This window comes from Corvus brachyrhynchos, unplaced genomic scaffold (genome assembly GCF_000691975.1).
Source record: "Corvus brachyrhynchos isolate BGI_N302 unplaced genomic scaffold, ASM69197v1 scaffold71, whole genome shotgun sequence".
Lineage (NCBI taxonomy): Eukaryota > Metazoa > Chordata > Aves > Passeriformes > Corvidae > Corvus > Corvus brachyrhynchos.
Genome location: NW_008237609.1, coordinates 2,193,733 through 2,214,376, shown reverse-complemented (window position 1 = coordinate 2,214,376; position 20,644 = coordinate 2,193,733). Strand labels below are relative to the sequence as shown.

At 35.7% G+C, this 20,644-nt stretch overlaps 1 protein-coding gene across 2 annotated transcripts in view; it reads right to left on the bottom strand.

Moving 5' to 3' along the window:
• KLHL1 (kelch like family member 1) overlaps window positions 1-20,309 on the bottom strand; it is a 133,322-nt gene extending 113,013 nt beyond the window's left edge. Inside the window, exons 1-2 of one of the 2 annotated variants that reach the window (XM_008631642.2) lie at window positions 20,106-20,309; window positions 7,696-7,832 (exon numbers count right to left, since the gene is read on the bottom strand). In XM_008631642.2, coding sequence (XP_008629864.1) covers window positions 7,696-7,832; window positions 20,106-20,248 — 280 coding nt within the window. In that variant the 5' untranslated portion in view covers window positions 20,249-20,309. The remainder of the gene's footprint in view (window positions 1-7,695; window positions 7,833-20,105) is intronic. The other variant, XM_017731622.1, reaches the window with a different exon arrangement.
• Window positions 20,310-20,644: the final 335 nt, after the last annotated feature.

The following is a 20,644-nucleotide window of genomic DNA, read 5'->3' as shown; positions in this document are numbered from 1 at the left end:
CCGCGACCGCCTGCGAAGGTGAGATCGTGCGCACGCGTGGGTGCTACTGGAGTGCTGCCTGAGCGTCTCCACGAGGGACCCTGTGCAATATTCGTGGCATCGATCCACCAAAGACCTCTTTCATACTTATTGACTTCTATAGAATAGCAGACTGCATCACAGTACAACAAAACACAGTCACTATCTATCTCTCCATAATATTCTAGATCATTCTGAATACTCAAAATTTATGGATATTCAGTTCAGAGCTCTCTTCTAAACAATTCTCATATATTTTGCCAAAAGAATGAGACAACAGCTGGTTCCTAATAATTGACAATTCTGTCCCTTAATGAAGTATACAGGGTAAAAGGAGGAATAACAATTCATTGGAGTTTAGAACTCCAGGAACGAGCAAGGACTTTGTGTTTCAGTGACAGGAATGGAAAACATCTGATCCAGATGGAAACAAGGTCCTCAGAGTATGGCTTGCTCAAAAAAAAAAAAAAAAATTAAGAAGGCAATCACTCTCTGCCATTCTTTAAGACAAATGGGTCTCTGAAGTTCTCTCATACAGACTTGAATTATGTGAAAGCCCACAGTTTGTTTTAGAATCAGAAAGGTATTCAGTGAAGAAAGGTATTTTTTTCCAAGCAGGCTGACATCCACAGGGGAAAGAAGACAACAATCTGGGCCTACAGTTACATTGAGGAACTTTGAAAGATTCTTGTATTTTACAGATGGACAGTATAGCTGAGAATTTAATCCAGGTGCATAAGTAAGAATTTTATGAGGAACAGCAGTATACATGAAAATGTCAATCTGAAATGTAACTGGAGCAAAGGTATGTATGAACTTTGCAGAGTCAATGCAGAACATCCATGGACAGATAACTTGAATGGTTCTACAGATCGTGCCATAACTATCACTTCCTAAACTGGAGAAACCCTAATAAAGAGGGCTTCTTTGGATTGCTCTCTTTGCAACTCTCTCTTTATTGACTCCTGAAAAGTATGATGAATTATGACAAGTATCTACTTCTAGAAGAGAATTTCACAGGGGATCATCCACATCCAGAAGTTAAATTTATTCAAGGCCTATGAGCATCTACTATGAGACATGACCATTTTTCTGTACTCTCCATTACACAACGGCTGACAAAGTCTTTCAGATCAATTCAACTACCTTAATTTGTCACTTTATCACTCATCCCAGAGTTCCTGGAACAAATGATCTCCTATCTGATATGAATGGAAATTTAAGGGCCTATTCTCTGCAAGTGCAAAGTCAACCATCAAATACATGGCTAAGAAAATGTAGTGGGACAGCAGCAGGTAACAGCCTCCTGCAAGAAGTGCTAGTTAGACATGGTCCACGTTCACAGCGGTCTCTAACGTGATACTACAGAACAAATAACCCTTGAACAAACTCAACATGTCACAGACTTAGAGGAAAGGACCTTTACAGCATCAGGACAACTCCAGTTCTCAATGTGATCAATACCTACTACAGAGGAGTAGCCTGAAACACTGTAAACATGCCACCAGCAAATCCAGATTGTCTGAGCATAAGCCTTTAATAAAATACATACAGCCTTACATTATATCTATTGAGTTAAGCTGGTCTGGAAATTCCCTCTAGCACTGAGGCTAACGGGAATGAAATGGCCTCAGTTTTACCCCAAACAAAGTCATCCTCCAAACCATGGCAGTCACATTCAAACAGCATGTTGTAGCGTAGTCCTGTGTTTGTGATAACCCCTGGGCTCTGACACTATAAATTGGCACAAGCCCAAAGTATGCTAAGAGTTGTTCTCATTGTTTGTTCATATAGACAACTGAGTTTCAGCAATTAAAAAAAAAAGTCCCCAAACCAAAACAAAGAAAGAAACCTCCTTGGGATATTTAATTAATATCGTTTCTGTGCTGCAGGACCTAAGGGTCCTTGGGCTTAAAGGCATGTTCCTACTTGCTACATCCCTGCTGTCAGTCCTGTGTGTGTTATTAGCTGTAGCTCTGACAAAGACACTTGACAGTACTTTAATTAAAGAATCTCCCAAAGAAGAGCTAATTAAAAGCTATACAGCAGAGCTGAACCTCCTCCATGTATGATCCATTCTCTATTTTTTTTTTCAGATATGTATAAATAAATCAAGGATTTTTTGTTTTCTATTACTGAAATGGGTTTTACTTTTTCAGTTTCATTAACGGTATGAAAGCACCAACCTACTCTTCTGATCACTGTTGGGAATGCATGCTAATTAGATATCCCGATGCTAATTAGATTTTCCACAATATACGAAATCTATAGTAACTTCACAGCTCTGTTGTAACTTCAAAGGAGGGCTCCTAGAGTCACCGATAGCAGCAAAACAACAGAATATCAATCTACAGTTTCAGTCTTCTCTGACCTGTTGAAGCACAATTGAAAATAATGAAAATTCAAGCTTTAAGATCAAGAAAGAAGCTTTACCTAAGAAAATGAGGTAAAAAACCACTCTTCTGTATCACTGCTTATCTTGAATTCTTAAAAGATCAAAGAATACATATCCATCTATCCCAGGGCACTAAGATCTCAATCACAGATTTTTTTGCTATCAATCATCTTGCTGCCCAAAACTGAAACATATTTTCTGCATAGCTGTTGCACCTAAGTGTTGGCTTCAGATTTCTTCAGTTCACTCACAAGGAGAAGATATGCAAAAGAGGAAGTTTTGGTTCCTATTAAGTCACAGTTCTGCTATATTACAGAGAAAACATACTTTTTCTATTTGAATAAACCAACAAAATGCAGCAAAGTGTGGATAGATTAGTGAAGTTGCATATTTTTTTACTGGTCAAATATATCCTTCACAACAAACAGTGGTAAAGCTCTTTTGATCTATCCTTGTGAGCCTGTGTATATTACAAGAAGCACATAATTTTGATGGAGTGTTTTTCTAATAAATTTACATCATCTACATAATTTAAATTATACAAGCTGTAATTACAGTATAATGTAGCTTATGTAGTTAGAAAACTTTGTGCTTATTTCAGGTAAAACAATATATAGTCACTACCTTATTAATTTTACAAAAAGAGTAAGTTCTAAATATATAAAAAAACCCCAGAACACTTCCAAAAACAACCTCAAGACTGACCTAACACAGAGCTAATAGTACATATTTTAACATGTCAACTTTTTCAGCTTTATTCAAATTCAGTTTATCTATCACATAACTTGATAATTGTATAATTAGTCATGTTGAATCTTCACAGAAACTTCAACACCTTTTCTTATTTTTAAATCAGTATTTTTGGTTGTCTAATTTTCTGTCTTCCTGTTACTACTCTTAGATTGGCTGGTGCCTTCACTAAGGAGCTGCTCTAATCAAGGCTGTACAAGACTTGATGCTCTGCTGATCATCATGTAATTCTACCTTGCCAATTATTTAGAAATCTATTTGCTTACAGAATCACAGAATCACAGAATAAGGTGAGTTGGAAGAGCCCCTCAGGGATCACTGAGTTGAGCTCTAAGCCCTGCACAGGACGACCCCCAAGAGTCACACCTTTTGCCTAAGAGCACTATCCAATACTTCCTGAACTCTGTCAGGCTTGGTGCTGTGACCACTTCCCTGGGAGCCTGTTCCAGTGCCCAACCACCCTCTGGGTGAAGAACATTTTTCTAACAGCCGGCCTAAACTTCCCCTGACACAACTGCAAGCCATTCCATCGGGTGCTGTCACTGGTCACCATTGAGAAGAGATCAGTGCCTGTCCCTCCTCTTCCACTTATGTGGAAGTTGCAGATTGCAATGAGGTCTCCCCTCAGTCTCCTCTTCTCCAGGCTGAACAGACCAGGTGACCTCAGCTGCTCCTCATATGGCTTCTCCTCAAGCCCCTTCACAAATCTCATGGCTCTCCTTTGGACACTCTCTAATAATTTAATGTCTTTCTTAATAGTGCGGTACCCAAAACAATACACAGGACTAAAGGTGAGGGTTTCCCAGTGCAGAGCAGAGAAGGACAATCCCCTCCCTTGCCCAGTTGGCAATGCTGTGCCTGATGCACCCCCGGATTATTTTTTCCATAAGTGTATGATGTACAAAACCTCCCCTTGCTGAGCTTTATTTCTGATATTTTGCAACAGTATTAGATTATATTGGTGAAGGGTCTGGTATCAGTTTAGGATATCCGCATCTATAGTAGTACTTTTCATAGATACATACATTTTATCCATCTTAAACTCATACTTAATATGTATGATTCACAGTAAAAATGAAATAATTTCACTAGATTCTAAAAAAATATAAACCTGACTGAATTACAGATAAGATGTGAAAATGGTTCCCTCTTTTAAATCACATCTAAACATATTTGCACTGTAATACACTTCCACATTTTTGCAAACAAGTCCATGTTCATCTGTTTTTTTTCTGACATGTTCAGTTTTCCCCAGGGAAAACCTTCTCTGTAACAGCAGCAACTATATGTGATTTTTTTTTTTTTTTTGAAGCTCCTTGAGCTATAAAGGTAGTGACAGGAAAAAGAAAATAGGAGTCAATAAGTGCCCATTGGTCAAAATTGTTTTCTATTCCTGAGGTAGAACAATAAAGAGCTAAACTGGTCACAGACATGAGTTGTTGAAAACTTTTTCACATATTGTGCAGTCAGTAATTGGAATTTGGCAGCAAAATTCTCCAGATATTCTGTCTAAGTCTAGACAGACATATGCTCCAGATTACAAGTCAAAAGTCTGAAAGGGAATTTCTGTTGGCTGCTGTGCATCTGGGTAACAGAACAGTGGCTGTTTTCTTAAATTTCCACTTGTCCACATCCATGCAGAACAAGTAAAATAAACCGACTCAAAGGGAAAGGGGACATGAGCTAGACTGCTGGTAAATAAGGAACCAGAGTGCAAGAAAAGAAATAAGAAATTATGAAGCTAGATAAATCACGTAAGACGATGGAAATGAAATGGAAGGGAAAAAATTAAGGTTTTGCTCTGGCAAGGTCAAGGGAAATTATGATTTCAGAATGATTAACTGAGAAGCCTAGATTTTATTTAATTTCAATAAACTAAATAAGTTTAGGACTATTTTCTAGGAATTCACTAATCATATGAATTATCACCGAATTCTCCATAGCACTTTTGACTGCTCTTACACTCTGTACAAGGTTGGCCACATTAATAATGAGCTGTGTATCCAAGCTATACCCACCATTTTTTAGAGAGAATGCTATTTGGATTTGGCTAAAACTGCCAGGATCAATAGAGACAATTGTGTTCCAGTGCCTGCAAACCTTCCCCAGCACTGTTTAATTTATTAGCATAATTGTAACTAGGAAATTTAGGTATCTGCTAAGACATCTGGTGCAGAGAAAAGGAATAGAGAAAGAAATAATCCCACATGAACTTCAAGAGATAAGGACACAAGCTAAGAATAAATAAGGATAAATCAGAATAAGTCAGGATAAGTCAGGATAATAAATAAGGATAAGTCAGGACAAAGAACCTGGTGGAAGAGCCATGCAATACAGAATGATCCATGGCATCCAATACATGCACTATTTTAGCATGTAAAATTGTCTCACGTTTCCTGAATCTCATCACTCTTCTATTGTCAGTAAGTATTTGTGAAACTTGCAAGTGTGAACTTAAGACATTTTTTGTCTTACTTGGTCTCCAAAATAAGTTAGAAAAAAAGGATAATGGTGTATTACCACTGCATGTGAAAGACATTATAGATCTTAGTTATCATCTTAAGTTTCTAATTTTTCAAGGTGTTACAATAGCACATAATGTTGCAATTTCTGAGGGAGTTTGGACTTTGTGACTGTTTAAATTAACGAATATGATAGAGGCAAATTCACAGAAGGAAAATTAGAAAACACGGGAATTATACTAGCTGTGGAATTCTCTTTTCATCCATTTGTGAAGTCTGGCCCATATTTACCTTACACCAGAAAGAAACTTTCAATTTTTACACCTCATCTAATGAACAGAGTACATGGCATAGAGAAATCAAGGAGCATAAAGGAGCTGAAAATCTTCAACATTTTTGGAAAGCAGAGGTTTGCTTCTACTTTTTCATTGTCTCATCCAGTCTCCAAAGTTCTCAGAGATAACCATAAAGTTCTTAGATAGCTTCATTCATCTTGAAAATGTTTCTTTTTTCCCTTTCTTCTGAGTCCCCTTCTTTCCTTAATCTACACTTATGAGCTATCTTTTGTTGTCAATAACAACTCTGTTGTATCTTTCCATGTGATATTTTAGTGAAAGCTGAGTTAAAAGAACCATACATTACTTGAGTGTTTCCACAGTTTTGTTCCCAGAGGAACAACACTGTCCTTTCTCTTACCTCCTCTTTCTTTTACCTTCCTCTTACAAAATGATTTAACATTAGCAGTAGTGTTTTTTGCTCTTTTGTTCCAAGGTATTTTGATTTAGCCCCAGTATTTCTGTGCTATTCATTTACCAAGCAATCAGATTGTAACCTTCTTATGCCTCATAAGAACTACTTCATTTCATGGATCCCTAGCTTGAAACCCTCTGGATGATGCACATTCCTGAGTGGCAAAGCCACAGCTGACAGGAGTAGGCACTACCCTTTGAACATGTAGAGTACCACGTAAATCATTGCTTACATTCCTAGAACATGTATTTCTCAAACATTAGCCTCAAAAAGAATATTTTTATCTTAAATTATGTTTATTTGCCATTTCTGTTTTCTAAAACATGGTGGTGCATGTTAAAGCTATTATGTCATAAAAAACCCAGCACATATACTGCTTAAATATATCAAAGCGAACAGCAACTCGTGATTGAGTCATTATATGTGTATTTAGAGAAGATTAAAACTGCAGGGTTTGGGGTATCCATTTAAAATTGAATCTAAATCAAATATATGATAGAATCATCATGATAGAATATGGTTAATTTAAACAATATAAGGATGTCTTTTAGGAAACAAATAGAAAACAGTATATACTTCATACTTACATGATCCAAGGCAATAGAAGACAAATCTTATAAGCATTTCCTCTCTTATAATTACCTTATTTTGTAACATTAGCATTCTTTCTTTCAGATTAATGCACTTCAGTTACATTGTGCATAACAAGTTGCTTAAGAAGGATAAATCCCAAATCTATAATGCATTAAAATGTAAAAACTATTCAGAAGAGAGCTTTGATTTATTAACTCTGAATTGTGAGTTATTCATAAGTTTACACTTCAAAACAGAGTACCAGCCTATGAAAGGAAATGAAAGTGAAAACATCCGGCTCATAATAAAACCTTTTAAAACATTTTCTTATTTAAATTTCAATTTTTTTTCTTTCAAATCTTTCAAAATTTTAAAGATTTATTCAATTATTTAAACTGAGATTTGATTAAGACAGCAACATAGGATTATTCTTCAAAAAATACAACTGTTTCTTCAGTGATCTTATGTAATTTGAATTATGTGAGTATGAGGCACTCTTTTTCAGTGTTTGAAAACCAAGAAAAATACATCATTTTCTTGACTGTCCTATTGAACTTGACAAGCCTGAAATATTTAATAGCTTGGAGGTAACAGTCTGAATTCATCCCCAGAAATTGTAAATAAACATTTTTGATTATTAAGATTATAAAGAAAAATATTTAAACAAAACCACAATTCATTGGAATGCAGCAAACAAGAATATCAACATCTGCCTCTATAGGAAGTATAATGTATGCAGTACAATACCTGTATATGCAAACTGAACAAGATCCCACAGTGCAGTGGGGTCTATGCCTTCCATTTTGATCTCTTCTTGCTTGGCTTCACAAACATCACTTGTAAACATGGCAGCAAAGTAGTCAGAGACAGAACTGAGGACAAGTCTGCAAAAAAGTTAGAAGCTGGTGTAATTTGCTTGCATATACGTATTAGAAATTTCACATATATGTAAACTTCCTTAAAAATTATTTTCATAATAATTAAAAATCATTAGGAGCAATGTATTATTAATGCACATTGGCAGCAAAACACAGCATGACATTTAATTCTAATTTGGTTTTGCCTCCTGTGATACGAACCAAGTGGTACTTTAGCATATGACTATGAAACAGACATAGAAATTAGCACTCAATCTTTCTGATAATCTTCCAATCATGCAAATGTCCCAACTGTTAACAAGATAATCTCTCAGTATCAAAGACAACTTCTTAATGACATGCAATTCATACTCCAGAGGTACTCTTCCTTGTTCTTAAAGGCTTATTTGTTACAAACTTTAATTATAGCATGTGACTTTAGATAGTCTATAAACCTTCCACTAAACTGTTAGTAGTTTAACATGCTACTCAGTAAAAATATATAATAGCATCACTGTGTAATAGTATGGGTTTTTTAATAAACACGTCCAAGGAAAATAATTCGAAAATACCTACAAAATGTGCATAGCTTGCTGTTTATGGCTATGATCTAGATAAATCAATACCACAGCAAGTATCAGGTATGATTGTAATTACTGGGGCTTTAAGTTAAGGCATTCTTCCAAATACCATCTACAGCGAAATTGTGATCTTATTAGGACTGAATATTCACAGATGATCTTGAGATAGAGATGTGGTACATCGATAAATAGTGTACCGTGTGCTTCCATAAAGATGGTCACATTTCTGGACTAATTTGAAAACATGATATACAAACACATTAATAAAAACCACAACAATCACAACTGGAGAACTTGGAAACCAAGAGAAAAATGTTTTGCCTTTTTTTATATTGTTATCTAGGGCAAATTATTATAGAAAAAAATAGTGAAGATAAACAAGTTCTTATCAGCCACCATGGTAATTGATTGTCTTTGCTCTCTTAGCTCATTCCAATAGCTAAGTAAAATATGACAGCTTGAATTGGCTTCATAATTTTACAGTGCTTTAAGCTACTATATTTTACCAGCAAGTACAGCAGCTTGAAGACACATATATGATCTTTGCCTCTAATGATGGGAAATGACTGAGTAGGTGCAGTTTTATCACTTTTCATATTGTGCTCAACTCTAGCAATCATGAATTTTAGAAGTAAACATCCTAATTCATAAACAGTTCACATTTATATTTATGTAATGACTAAAAGACAATAGATGACTACAAAAAGATAAGCTTAGAAATATATTTTGGTGCTGCCACCAAAATTAACTATTTACTAGTTTACTATTTTTTCACCATTGAGGAACATTTACAGTCTATGTTTGTTTATTCATTCTATCTTATTGACATCTTACTTATTATCTTTATAAATCTTCTTCTAACACTTTTTCTGACCACTTATAAATAAGTAACTTTATTGTTAATAGATGCTTTAATAAAAGCATCACAAAAATCACAGAAAGGAAAAAAACCCATGAAATATTGATGATGTTCTATGAGATAAAAACTCTCACAGATAGCAGAGCTGTAATACAAGTATGTGATTGAGATTTTCATTCAAGACCATTTTCCATTAGGTTTTGCTTCAGATTTACTAGCCATAATTTAAATTCAACTACAGGTATTCAACTTGGTCACTTGCTAAAAGCAAGACCAAAACCCTTGGCTGCATCAAAAAAATGGACAAATGAATGAACAGAAATTTTAATACACCAGTTAATAATCAATGGAAATATTTTAAAACAGCAGTATCTTATATTTTTAATTCACATAATTTATGTTCAGCTGTTATTTATCATATAATTTTGCCATGCATATATTGTCAAATACAAAACAAAGAAATGACAAACAACAGAGGGAGGACAGGAAATAAATAACAGGAGGATTAAATCTCTCTCACAAACTTCTATAATAATATGTGATTTCCCACAGTTTGGGTGAGGAAAGTCAAAGAAGTTACCTAATGGATTTCAGCTGCAAGGGAGCATTAAGTCTACAGGAACACACAAGATCTAGTCCAAAGTGGGGGGAAAAAAAAGAAAAAAAAATAACACAGGCCCTCAGCATTACCCATTTTTCTTAGAGGTTTATCCCTACTGGTTTGCACCACCTACCAAAGAATATGGCTTAAATGAGCAGAAAGGTTCTGTGATGTAGCAGCTCACCTACAGAAGCAAGACAAGCTTTTGAACAGAGTCATAAAGAAAGAGATTGGTTTTTTTAACTGTCTTATGTTAATCAATAGTTAACAGAAATACTGAATCAGCTATTTCATCAACTTACTATACCAAAAAAGTTAACTGATTTCAAGACACTAACTTTTACCTTGGGAAGTGCTCCACAAGTTGAACTGAAGTGAGAGGAACTTGCTAATTACACTTAATTCTGAAAGGTGACACCTTTTGTAAATCTTTATTGTGTTTCAGGGTTGAGATAGAACATCAAAAGTGAGAAATCAGAGAGATCAATTAATTTGTAATGATCTGCTGCTTTTTGTAGATCAGAAGGCTCCAAACAGCCCTAAATCTTGGTTTAAAGGCATGTTGACCTATTAATCAAGAAAGGTGTCTCAGGATGTCACCTTTTTCAACTACTGATCTGGCAGTGAGAATACATAATAAACTCTTTCATCCTTGAGACTCATAGCAGGTAACTCATGGCTTAAAATGAGTTTGTAAGACCAGAAAGATTTTCTCCAGATTAAGGGACTTCTTTACATTTACAACTAATTTCAGCATAAATTTCTGGTGTCTTTTATAAGTAACCCATATGACTGATTAGGGTTGTGACCTTTTTCCCCAGGATATCAGATTTTATTTTAGTTTATTATAGAATATTTCTTTGCCATTTTCACAACTGTTTTTATATACATCTTTGACACAGAATTGCCTCAACACTGATGGTGCATTTATTAATTAAAAGAAGCAAATAAACCTTGATCACTTAAAATCGTTAAGAAAACTCTTACAATATTTTACTGCCAACTGAGTAGAATATCAGATGTTACTTGGACTGAAAACTCATAGGCAAGGCACAACTTTTTTTCCACATATATTATGCTAGTACACATAGGAGCTGAATAGTCTCGAGAACTGGGTCCATGGGAATCTCATGAGATTTAATAAGACCAAGCGCAAGGGGCTGCACCTGCACTGGGGCAAGCCCTGGTATCAATCCAGGCTGAGGGATGAATGGATAGAGAGCAGCCTTGCTGAGATGGTCTTGGTGATGCTGGTGGATGAGAGGCTGGACACGACCCGATAATGTGCACTTGCAGCGCAGAAAGCCATTAAATGTGTCCTGAGCTGCATCAAAACAGTTGTGACCAGCAGGATGAGGGAGGGGATTCTACCCCTCGACTCTGCTCTGGTGAGACCCCACCTGGAGCACTGCATAAGAACAGCTTTCATTTACAAAGACTCTGGGGAAAAAATGGCAAGATTTCGAATTTTTCCACATGACATTTTAATTTCCTTTTTGACAGATAGCATTGTGCATATATATATATATACATACTCACATATATGCTTCATAAGTATTATTTCTTTTTAAAAGTTGCAGTTTTAAGCTCTGAATTCTGAAAGAAATAAAATCTCACTTTCAATGAATGATGTATGGTTCACAGCATGGGAAGGACATCAACCTGTTAGAGTGAGTCCAGGGCCACCAAGATGATTAGAGGGGTAGAGCACCTCTCCCATTAGGAAAGATTGAGAGAATTTGGCTTTATCAGCCTGGAAAAGAGAAGACTTAGGGATGACTTGATTACTGCCTTCCAGTACCTGCAGGAGCCTACAATAAAGGTGGAGAGGGACTTTTTATATTGTCATGTAGTGATTGGACAAGGGGGAATGGCTTCCAAGTGAAAGAGAGTAGTTTTAAATTAGATATTAGGAAGAAATTTGTTACTGTGAAGGTGGTGAAGAATTGGAACAGGTTGCCCAGAGAAGCTGTGGATGCCTCATCCCAGGAGGTGTTTAAGGCCAAGCTAGATGAAGCTCTGAAAAACCTGGTCTAGTGAAAGGTGTCCCTGCCCACAGTAAGGGGACTGGAACAAGATGATCTTTACAGTCCTTCCAACCCTATGACTCATTGTTTTTAAAAGTGATTAGTTGCTCTGTCGGGGACATTAGCTGATACTCTGTGTGCCTACTAATAGTAAAGCTCTACAGATAGCTCCATACTGATAGCTGCTCCACAGGTCTTCTTGCAGGAGTTAAACTTTCACTGCATGCATACAGAAGGCTCCATGATTTCATAAATTTTAAGGCTTGCAGAACATATTCTAAGGAATATCCATGCACGCACTTGAAATAATCAGAAAAATTTTGACCGTAAAAACAAGACTGGCATCTTTTCTGAGTAAAACACAGCAAAGGAGCAAGCTGTGGAACAGATCAACTGTTTTGGACTACCACTGGTAGTGATTATCTTTGCTGAATACCATGGCAATTTTTTTTGAGAACAACTATGTATTAATGACTACTACTACTACTAATATCCCCAAATAAGCCAAATAGAGAGACAGATGGAATTTTGATAAGAATTTATTAACTCTGAAACAAGAAAGTGTTTTTTATTCTTTACTCAAACATAGCTTTCTTTAATATTAATTATTTATATAACATATAGCTATAAGAGACACCAATAGTCTACACTAAGTGATGTTTTCTCTTTACCTTGAGAGCCACGCCTTTTGAGTTTACATTCTTAACTTTCTTTGTCTTCTTTTAAGTCTTTTATTGTCTCTCTGAAACTTAATCATAAATACAGTAAATGCCTCTATCTCTTGTACTGTACAAACTGCAACACAGTGATACATCTCATTATATCTCTTATGTTGCCACAATGTTTTTAGGAATGGTACACAAATCCGACATCATCATTTCCACCAAACACACAATGTTTACCAGAGCTTTAGTTTTCTTCAGAAACTGCAAGTAATGCACATATCTCAGTTGACAGATTTGATAACAAAGTCAATATTCCAAAACACTTTTTCAATGTGTTTGTGTTCTTGTGCAACTTCTGAAGATACCTGATACTGCAGCCACTATTTTGAACTCCATACTGTTTTGAACCAGTAGAAAGATGAAAAAAAAAAAAAAGAGACACATGAATCTTAGTAATTTCTCAGTACTTGGGAATAGGCATAACAGGCAAAAAATCACAGTGAAGAAGATTAGAGCTGATGAAGATCCATTATGATCCAAATATAAATCAGAGCTCAGTGTTCTTCTCCAGAAGAAAACCCACATATTCAGACAGAGCACACATATTTGATTGTAGAAAGACAACACAATCAACTGTGATACTAAATTTGTGGACTTAATTATTTAATTTGTTCACTGAATCTCCACAAGAAAAAGAGGAAAATAGCTTCCAGGAGAAGAAAAATTTCAGTTTTATCATCTTTGAACTACCAGCAGAAATGTCAGAAACACAGACACAAGGTTTGATGAAAGTATAGAGATAGATCTGTGAAGTCACTAGAGTAAGTGACTGCTTAAGTATCTAGATTTTTTAAAGTCCATTTGTCATCCTTTTCTTTTATTCTAGAACTTGTTTGTATAAAATGATGCAATAGAGCATCATTATTAATTGATCTTCACAACCCATTCCTTTATAGAGCCTGGTTTGTTCTAATTCTTGTCTGTGATTTTCAGTCCCTTTTTTGATGGTGAGCTGTCACATCTTCCTGACCCAAGTAATTCTTATATGTTATTTTCTCATCTACCTAAATTTTTTTCTTTATTTTCATATTCTGTATCATTTATCTTTTCCCTCATTTTCATTTTTTTTAAATAATTCAATTTGAAACAGGAATCATTCCCCTAAACATCGATGTCAGAACCAGTTTTTTATTCAGGTTTAAAGCTGACCTATAAAAACATTGCACCCTTCTGGACCACATGATCTAAACCAGACAGGTCACTCAAGATGTCTCAGAGATTAGCTGGCTGAACAATTCTTTTTGCTTTCTTAAGACACCTCATCCTTGTTTCTTTTACCCTTCAAAGTCCACTTCAGTTACTGCACCTACTTCCAGTCCATAAAGTAATAGCATTAGTATTCTGGTTTAATACAGTAATAAAATATCTCTAGTTGGAAAGGACCCTTAAGGCTCTTAAAACAAAAATAAACCATGTGATTAAGTGCATGATCCAGATGCTCCCTGAACTCTTACCACTTCCCTGGGAAGCCTGTTGGAGTGACTTACCACCCTTCTGCTGAAGAACCTTTTTCTAATATCCAATCTGAACTTCCCCTGACTTCATTCCATTTCCTTGAGCCCTGTCACTGGTCACCAGAGAAATGAGATCAGCACCTCCCCCTCTGCTGCTCCCCTCAAGGAAGCTGTAGACTGTGATGAGGTCATCCCTCAGCCTACTTTTCTGTAGGATGAACAAGACAAGTGACCGCAGTTGCTCTCCTTGTACATTTTTCCTTCAAAACCTTTCACCGCCTTGGATGCCCTCCTCTGGACACACTCCAACAGTCTGATGTCCTTATATTGTGGCTCCCAAAACTGCACACAACTCTCAGTGAGGCCATACCATCACAGAGCAGAGAGGGACAATCAACCCTCGATGGGCTGGTGATGTTGTGCCTGGTGCACCCCAGGGCATGGTTGGCCCTTTGCTGCCAGGGCACTGCTGACTCATACTCAACTTGCCAGCAACCCAAACCTCCAAACCAAGATTATCCATCAAGGTTAATATTAAAAGCTTATCTCAATTGCCTTGCTGCTTTCCCTCTGATAGCAGGAATTTTTGCTGTTGTTGTTGTTCTGTCCCAATTGCTGTTGTTCTGTCCCAACCATATTACTTGAATGAATTGTTTTTAAACTCATGGACAGTGGGTTGTACTAAACAACACAGCTCAGATGTAGTGTTTGTGGGAAGTCCCCCAACACTTACAGGTATCTGGGAATAACGTAGCACTGTCATACTGCTTTTACTCTGCATTTCCACGTGCATCTGTTACTGACTAGTGCCAGAAAACAAGTCTTCAGACTATATAATGTGCATTTTTCTTCTTTCACTCCCTGCTTCTAGGCTTTCCTTCCTTCTCTGTCTGGTTGTCCTTTCTCTTCTGCCTGGTTCTTTATTCTTTCATCTTGCCTTTCAGCTAAACTTTCTCCATTAACTTTTCCTCATTTTACTAATACTATTTTTTCAACTTTGTCTCTCTATAGTAGCACTCAAAATGCAGTGAAAAAGTTGTTACCACTCCTTAGAGAACTGAAACAGACAAAGCTAATTGCATTTTGTTGAAGGTGTTTCATAAATTTATCTTCACTTTTCATTCAAATACTTGTAGAAAGAGTTGCATAACCTTACTTACTTACTTTGTTTTATGTGTTATTGGTAATTTCCCAATAGTTCTGTACTACCTCTTTGGCCATGGTAAGAGCCCCCCGTAATCCTTATCTTGAGTATTGGAAAGAAAAAAGTCTATGGTTCTTTGATATTAAGAGAAAACAGAAAATAAAAACTTGGATTTCTCCTTATACACTCAACTATACTTGACTATACTATAACAACCACCAAAGTAATTTCTTGGTTTCTCAACAAGTGCAATGGAAGTCAGAATTGTAAGCCAAGGATGTAACTCTCCTTGTACATCTTCTTTGCATTTTCTGTTTTTACTGAATTTTCTGTTTTATTGAATCCAGTCTCTGTTATATGGGAGTGTTTTGTTTTAATTGGAAAGGGGTAGGTAAATTCTATTCTTATTTCACATTTGTTCTTTTTTTGTTTCCCTTCAGCATTGAGTTCTATACTGTTTTGTGCAGCATTACTAATCAAAATGTCTTAAACTACAGTCTGAGTTTAGAGATGCCTCTAACATTTATGCAGTCCTAGATGGAAGTTTTAATGAACCCTCCAGTGCAAATATTAAAGGTCTATCTATCATTTGCAGTGACTTTAGCTCTTTTCTTTGCAGCATTTTTGATGTTTCTTCAGCAGCTGTAGAATATAGCATTTCAAGTACAGTATCTAAAACCAGTATAATTCATCTAAGTTGCCTTCACTCAAAAAAACCAAATCATTTATGGCAAACACATATTCTTAATTTTATGTTGACCCATGGGATTATTGCTTGATTAACAATTTTCATTTACCTTGGAAACACTTGGTGCTCTGATCATATCACTATAGGTCTGGATAATATTTACTTCCCAGTATTTTTCTGGTTTAGATGACTCTTTCTACCTGCAGTCCAGATTTCTAGATACAACTGTATTTGGCTGATTGTGAACTGGATAGAAGGAAGTGTCAATTACAGTGGGTTGGTTTTACTCCTTTGTTTGTTTTGTAGCAGCAATGCCCAAGTTCATCTTATTCCAGCCACTGTAAAACTACAATATGTGTCTTGTCTGAAAAAGGTTATATTCTAAATGGCAGGTACAGAAAATGAGAAAAAAATATATAGCATGCTTCTCCAGAATGAGCGGAGAAACTACAAACTCCACGTTCATAATAAATTAGGATGGATTGCTAATCGTGCAACAGCTTAAATTAAGGGAAGGGAAATTATTATTTTAGCATTCTTTCTCTTTTTAAGGTATTTACATTTTTATATTTAATTGTTACTTATACATGTTATAGCAATATAACAAAAAAAAAGAGGTTTGCTAAATTTTTGAAATTTATTTAAATGTCAGTCACTTTTCCCACTGAAATACCTACTAAAAGGTCTTCCTACTTTCTCAGAATCCTTTCTGGTTCATCACTACAATACTTGGTTGGTTTGTACCTCCTTTTACTATTCCTCCATGCAAAATATTATGCCTGTTTAATGGATTATTAGATCAGACAAATGTAATTTTCAGGTGCTAACAAAAAGTTTAAACACATTATAACTTTAAAGCTGCTTGAGACAACCAAACAACGAAAAGCTGTTGTAATACTTTGTAATTTGAGTTTCTTCCCCCCTTTTTTTTTTCTTGTGAGGAATAAAAATGTGGGAAAAAAAATTTAAAAAAATTTTAAAAAGAAAAAAAAAAACTGATAAAACGGAAACCCCTCAACACTAATGACAAAAATTAACTTGGGGGCATTTGGGCTAGGATCAGAGCTTACCTGACATTCTTTCTACAAAAGTATCAGGCTTTAGAAATCTTATGGCACAGCAATAGCTTCTCCTCTAGAGAAAAAGTTATCTAAACAGATCATCAAATAGCATAATAAAGACTAGTAAAGCAGGAACAAAGAGCAAGCAGTATCAGGAATGAAGCTAGAAATTGTACAGATACTATTTGGGAGATATTTCAGAGATGCACAAGAACCAAAGGCAGTGTAACTATTTTTGGTGTCCTTAACTTCATTTGATGCAATATACAGGAATTTCTTAACTGAGGTTTTACTTTCATAGATTTAGATACATTAAGACTACATAAAATATTTTTCTATGCTTGGTTTTCACACTATTGTTTTGTTTTAATTTGTTCTAAATCAGAGAAAAATGAAGAAAAATACAATTTTCATACTTGTTATTGAAGAATCAGAAAACCAGAGGAAGACTTTCTACAAAGTTATTTTTATTGTACTCTATTGTAGTATATTAAAACTATTGCATTTTACAACATTATTCTGTTAAAAAGTAGAGAAAATACATGAGGATCATTATTTTTTAGCAATAATTTTGAGTATTTTGTATTTCTTAATTTGTTACATATTCAGTATACACTATGGCTTGTAATATGTTTTAAGTGGATTTTAAAAGAGTATTCATTTTATCTAGGTTCAGATTTTATAAACATATACAGAGGATATTTTACCAAGCTCCTACCTATAATTTAAAAACTCCACAAATACTGCATGTCATTGTACTCTGCAAGCAGGCTTTTTTAGATGTTCTCAGGAATGCAAAGTATATATTACCTGGCCTAAACTGCAAAAAACCTTAATTACAGGAGACACTTCACTGCATCTGCTTCTGACAGGTCTCGGTGTGAAAAAAAAGGACCTGTGAAGTATGTTGGCAAACTTGGCTCCAGTGACCATGAGACAAGAAAATTTTAGACACTGGATCCTCAGAGAAGTTAGTAGAATGAACAGCAAATTACAAGCCTGGACTTCAGAAGTGCCTCTTGATGAAATTCAAATGCACAACAGGAGTGCATGGAAAATGAAAGCAGAGATGAATGACATGGGCGATGTATAGAAACATTGTCCCAACATACAAAAATACAAAGGTCAGGTACAGATGAAGTCAGCAAGGGATTTGATAGTAAAGAAGGGTGTCTGTAAATACCTTGGAAGCAAGTGCAAAATTTTTGAAAGATTTTGTGCACTGCTCTAAAAAGCTTTATTTGGCTTGGCTTGTTTTTTGGTTTTTTTTAGCATGATCTGTTTTGAGGATAAGTTTAAGGTGTAATACTGGAGGAAGCTCTACAATGTCACTGAAAGGCCGCTCTGTCCCATCTGTAATCATGGTAATTGGAGGAGGTTTCTAAAAACTGAGAAAGTCAATTTCTATGTCCATCCTCAAGAAGAAAGATGTAGGCACCTATAGACTGGTTTATCTTACCAAGATTATGGAGCAAATTTGCCAGGAATACACATGCTGGATCACTAAAAACAGTGAGGATAATAAAAACTGGAACAGGCTAACAAGAGAGGAACCTCCACAAGAGATGATAGTTAAAAACTAACTGGGTATGACCTCAATGGTCTAATCTAACCGTGCAGTTGACCCTGCTTTGAGCAGGGAGAGTTGGATCTGTAATTTCTAGGATTGTAATGGCCACAGTAAAATAAGCAGCTTCCTGTGCTTTTCCAGCCACACCTGTCTAAAACAACATAGAATAAACACTATTAAAAAAACTTTTCCAGTTATTTGAGATTTGGACTTTTGACTGCAGACCACAGAGAAGTCGAAAATTAAATGTAAAGGTGTCTGAAGGTTTAATAAAAATCTAAATAAGATTATGGCTATTATTTAATTGTCAATTTCTATTAGAGCATTTTTCCAGCTCAGGAAGGATTTATATATACTGTAGAATTGAAATGACAAATGTGAAATTAAATTTACTACTAAAAGGTGCGCATCCAAATACGAACAGCTGTATTAAAACTCGTAGGGGAGCTGAACTAAACTAATTAAAAAAACCCATGATTTAAATATTTTAATGAAGGTTCTGTCTGGTTTTACTAGCATTTGGACAGTAACTTTGGCTTTGCAGTCTCGTATATTGCACCTTTTTTCTCTTACTTACTGTTGTGGGAGTTGGAATATAGACTGTCCAGCTTCTTTGTTTAACAGGAATAGTCCCTGTTTCCATATTCACTTAGGGCAAAAGGAACTTTGTAAGGCGCAAGTTGCCAAGATGACCTTATAGTATTCCCCTGCACCAGGAAGTCAATTTATGAGTTCAGAAATGCACTGGCTGTTTTTCTGACTTCCTGCTGCAGAACCATAGTCCTGCTCTGAATTTAGTATCTCAGCAGAGAAATCAGGACACAAGCAGGGAATAGATTACCCTTGGTCTGCAGCCTTATGCATCTGCAAAAATACTTGCTCACCTAGAAATTCTGAATTATTCTCTGTATTTTAATCCAAACTCTAGGATCAGATTTTTATTTGCATGCATTAAATGAAAGACTACTGTTGAGACCAAAATCTCAAGGAAGAATAACTATTTTAAACTCTAATTGTTATCTAAAACTAAGTATAGTTTCATAAATACTGGCTGCTTTAATACCAGACAATCTTACAGAATTTTAGAAATTATAATGCAATTTTAAGTTTTAGACCAATAATTATCATTAAAATTAAATATGGTATTTTTCAGTTCATTGAAAGGCACAGGTCATGGGAAGAGAAGAACGTGTTCAGTATTTTACTATAAGTTTCTGAGAGACTGTACAACAGACTTATCAGAGGATCAGGATCTTAAGCTAGAAATGGTGCTGTGTTCAGTGTAGCTATACAGCATCCCATTTCAGAAACTTCCATTCTCTTCACATAAGAACAGCATCACAGCAGGGAGAATTGTCACACTCACCATCAGTTTGCTAGTTGAGTGCTACTTGAACTTTTGAAATCTCTACAAAAAAACCTCACCTTCAAAGCCCCAACCTACAAATCCACTTTTTTGAGCCACTTACACTCATGTTTAAAGCCAAGAGGGAAGAAGATTAAGGGGCAACAAGAGACACTGTTCTAAGAAATACGCATACCCAAAACAATTTACTTTTGTAATTTCAATATTTCATGCTTATCTCCTACCTGTGTGCAGGTATCTTGCGATCCCCAGCAATGAGGATAACATCACAGAGCTGCTGCTGCTTCAAGTAGCTCTCCATCTTCCTGAAGGTTTGCTCTGCATGGTGAACAGCCTGGTAGAATTCCTCAGAGCTGCACGAATCCATGTCACAATGGGGTGGCAAGGGGTGGCTGGCTCCTGACAGTCTGTAAAGCACAAGAGAAACTCCATGTTGATAAGATGTGACCATGTGTTGACCTCATCACAGCTTCTAGAACCTGATACAAGTAAATCAATGCATCCTTTCCCTGTTTTCATCACTAGAAATGCAAGGTATAAAAATCTTACTACATTGGGAGAGAAATGGAAAAGTCAATCCTATATTTCCATTGATTCTGAGTGCCTACTCTAGTTCACTTCCTCAAATTCACATTCATTTTATACCACCCAGGAAAGAAAAATAAAATTCTAATTGTCTTAATTTGTAATCAATTGTGATTATTTCCACAATGAAAAACTACAAACTTACTTTTTAACCAGAAGACATACTAATACAAAGTAA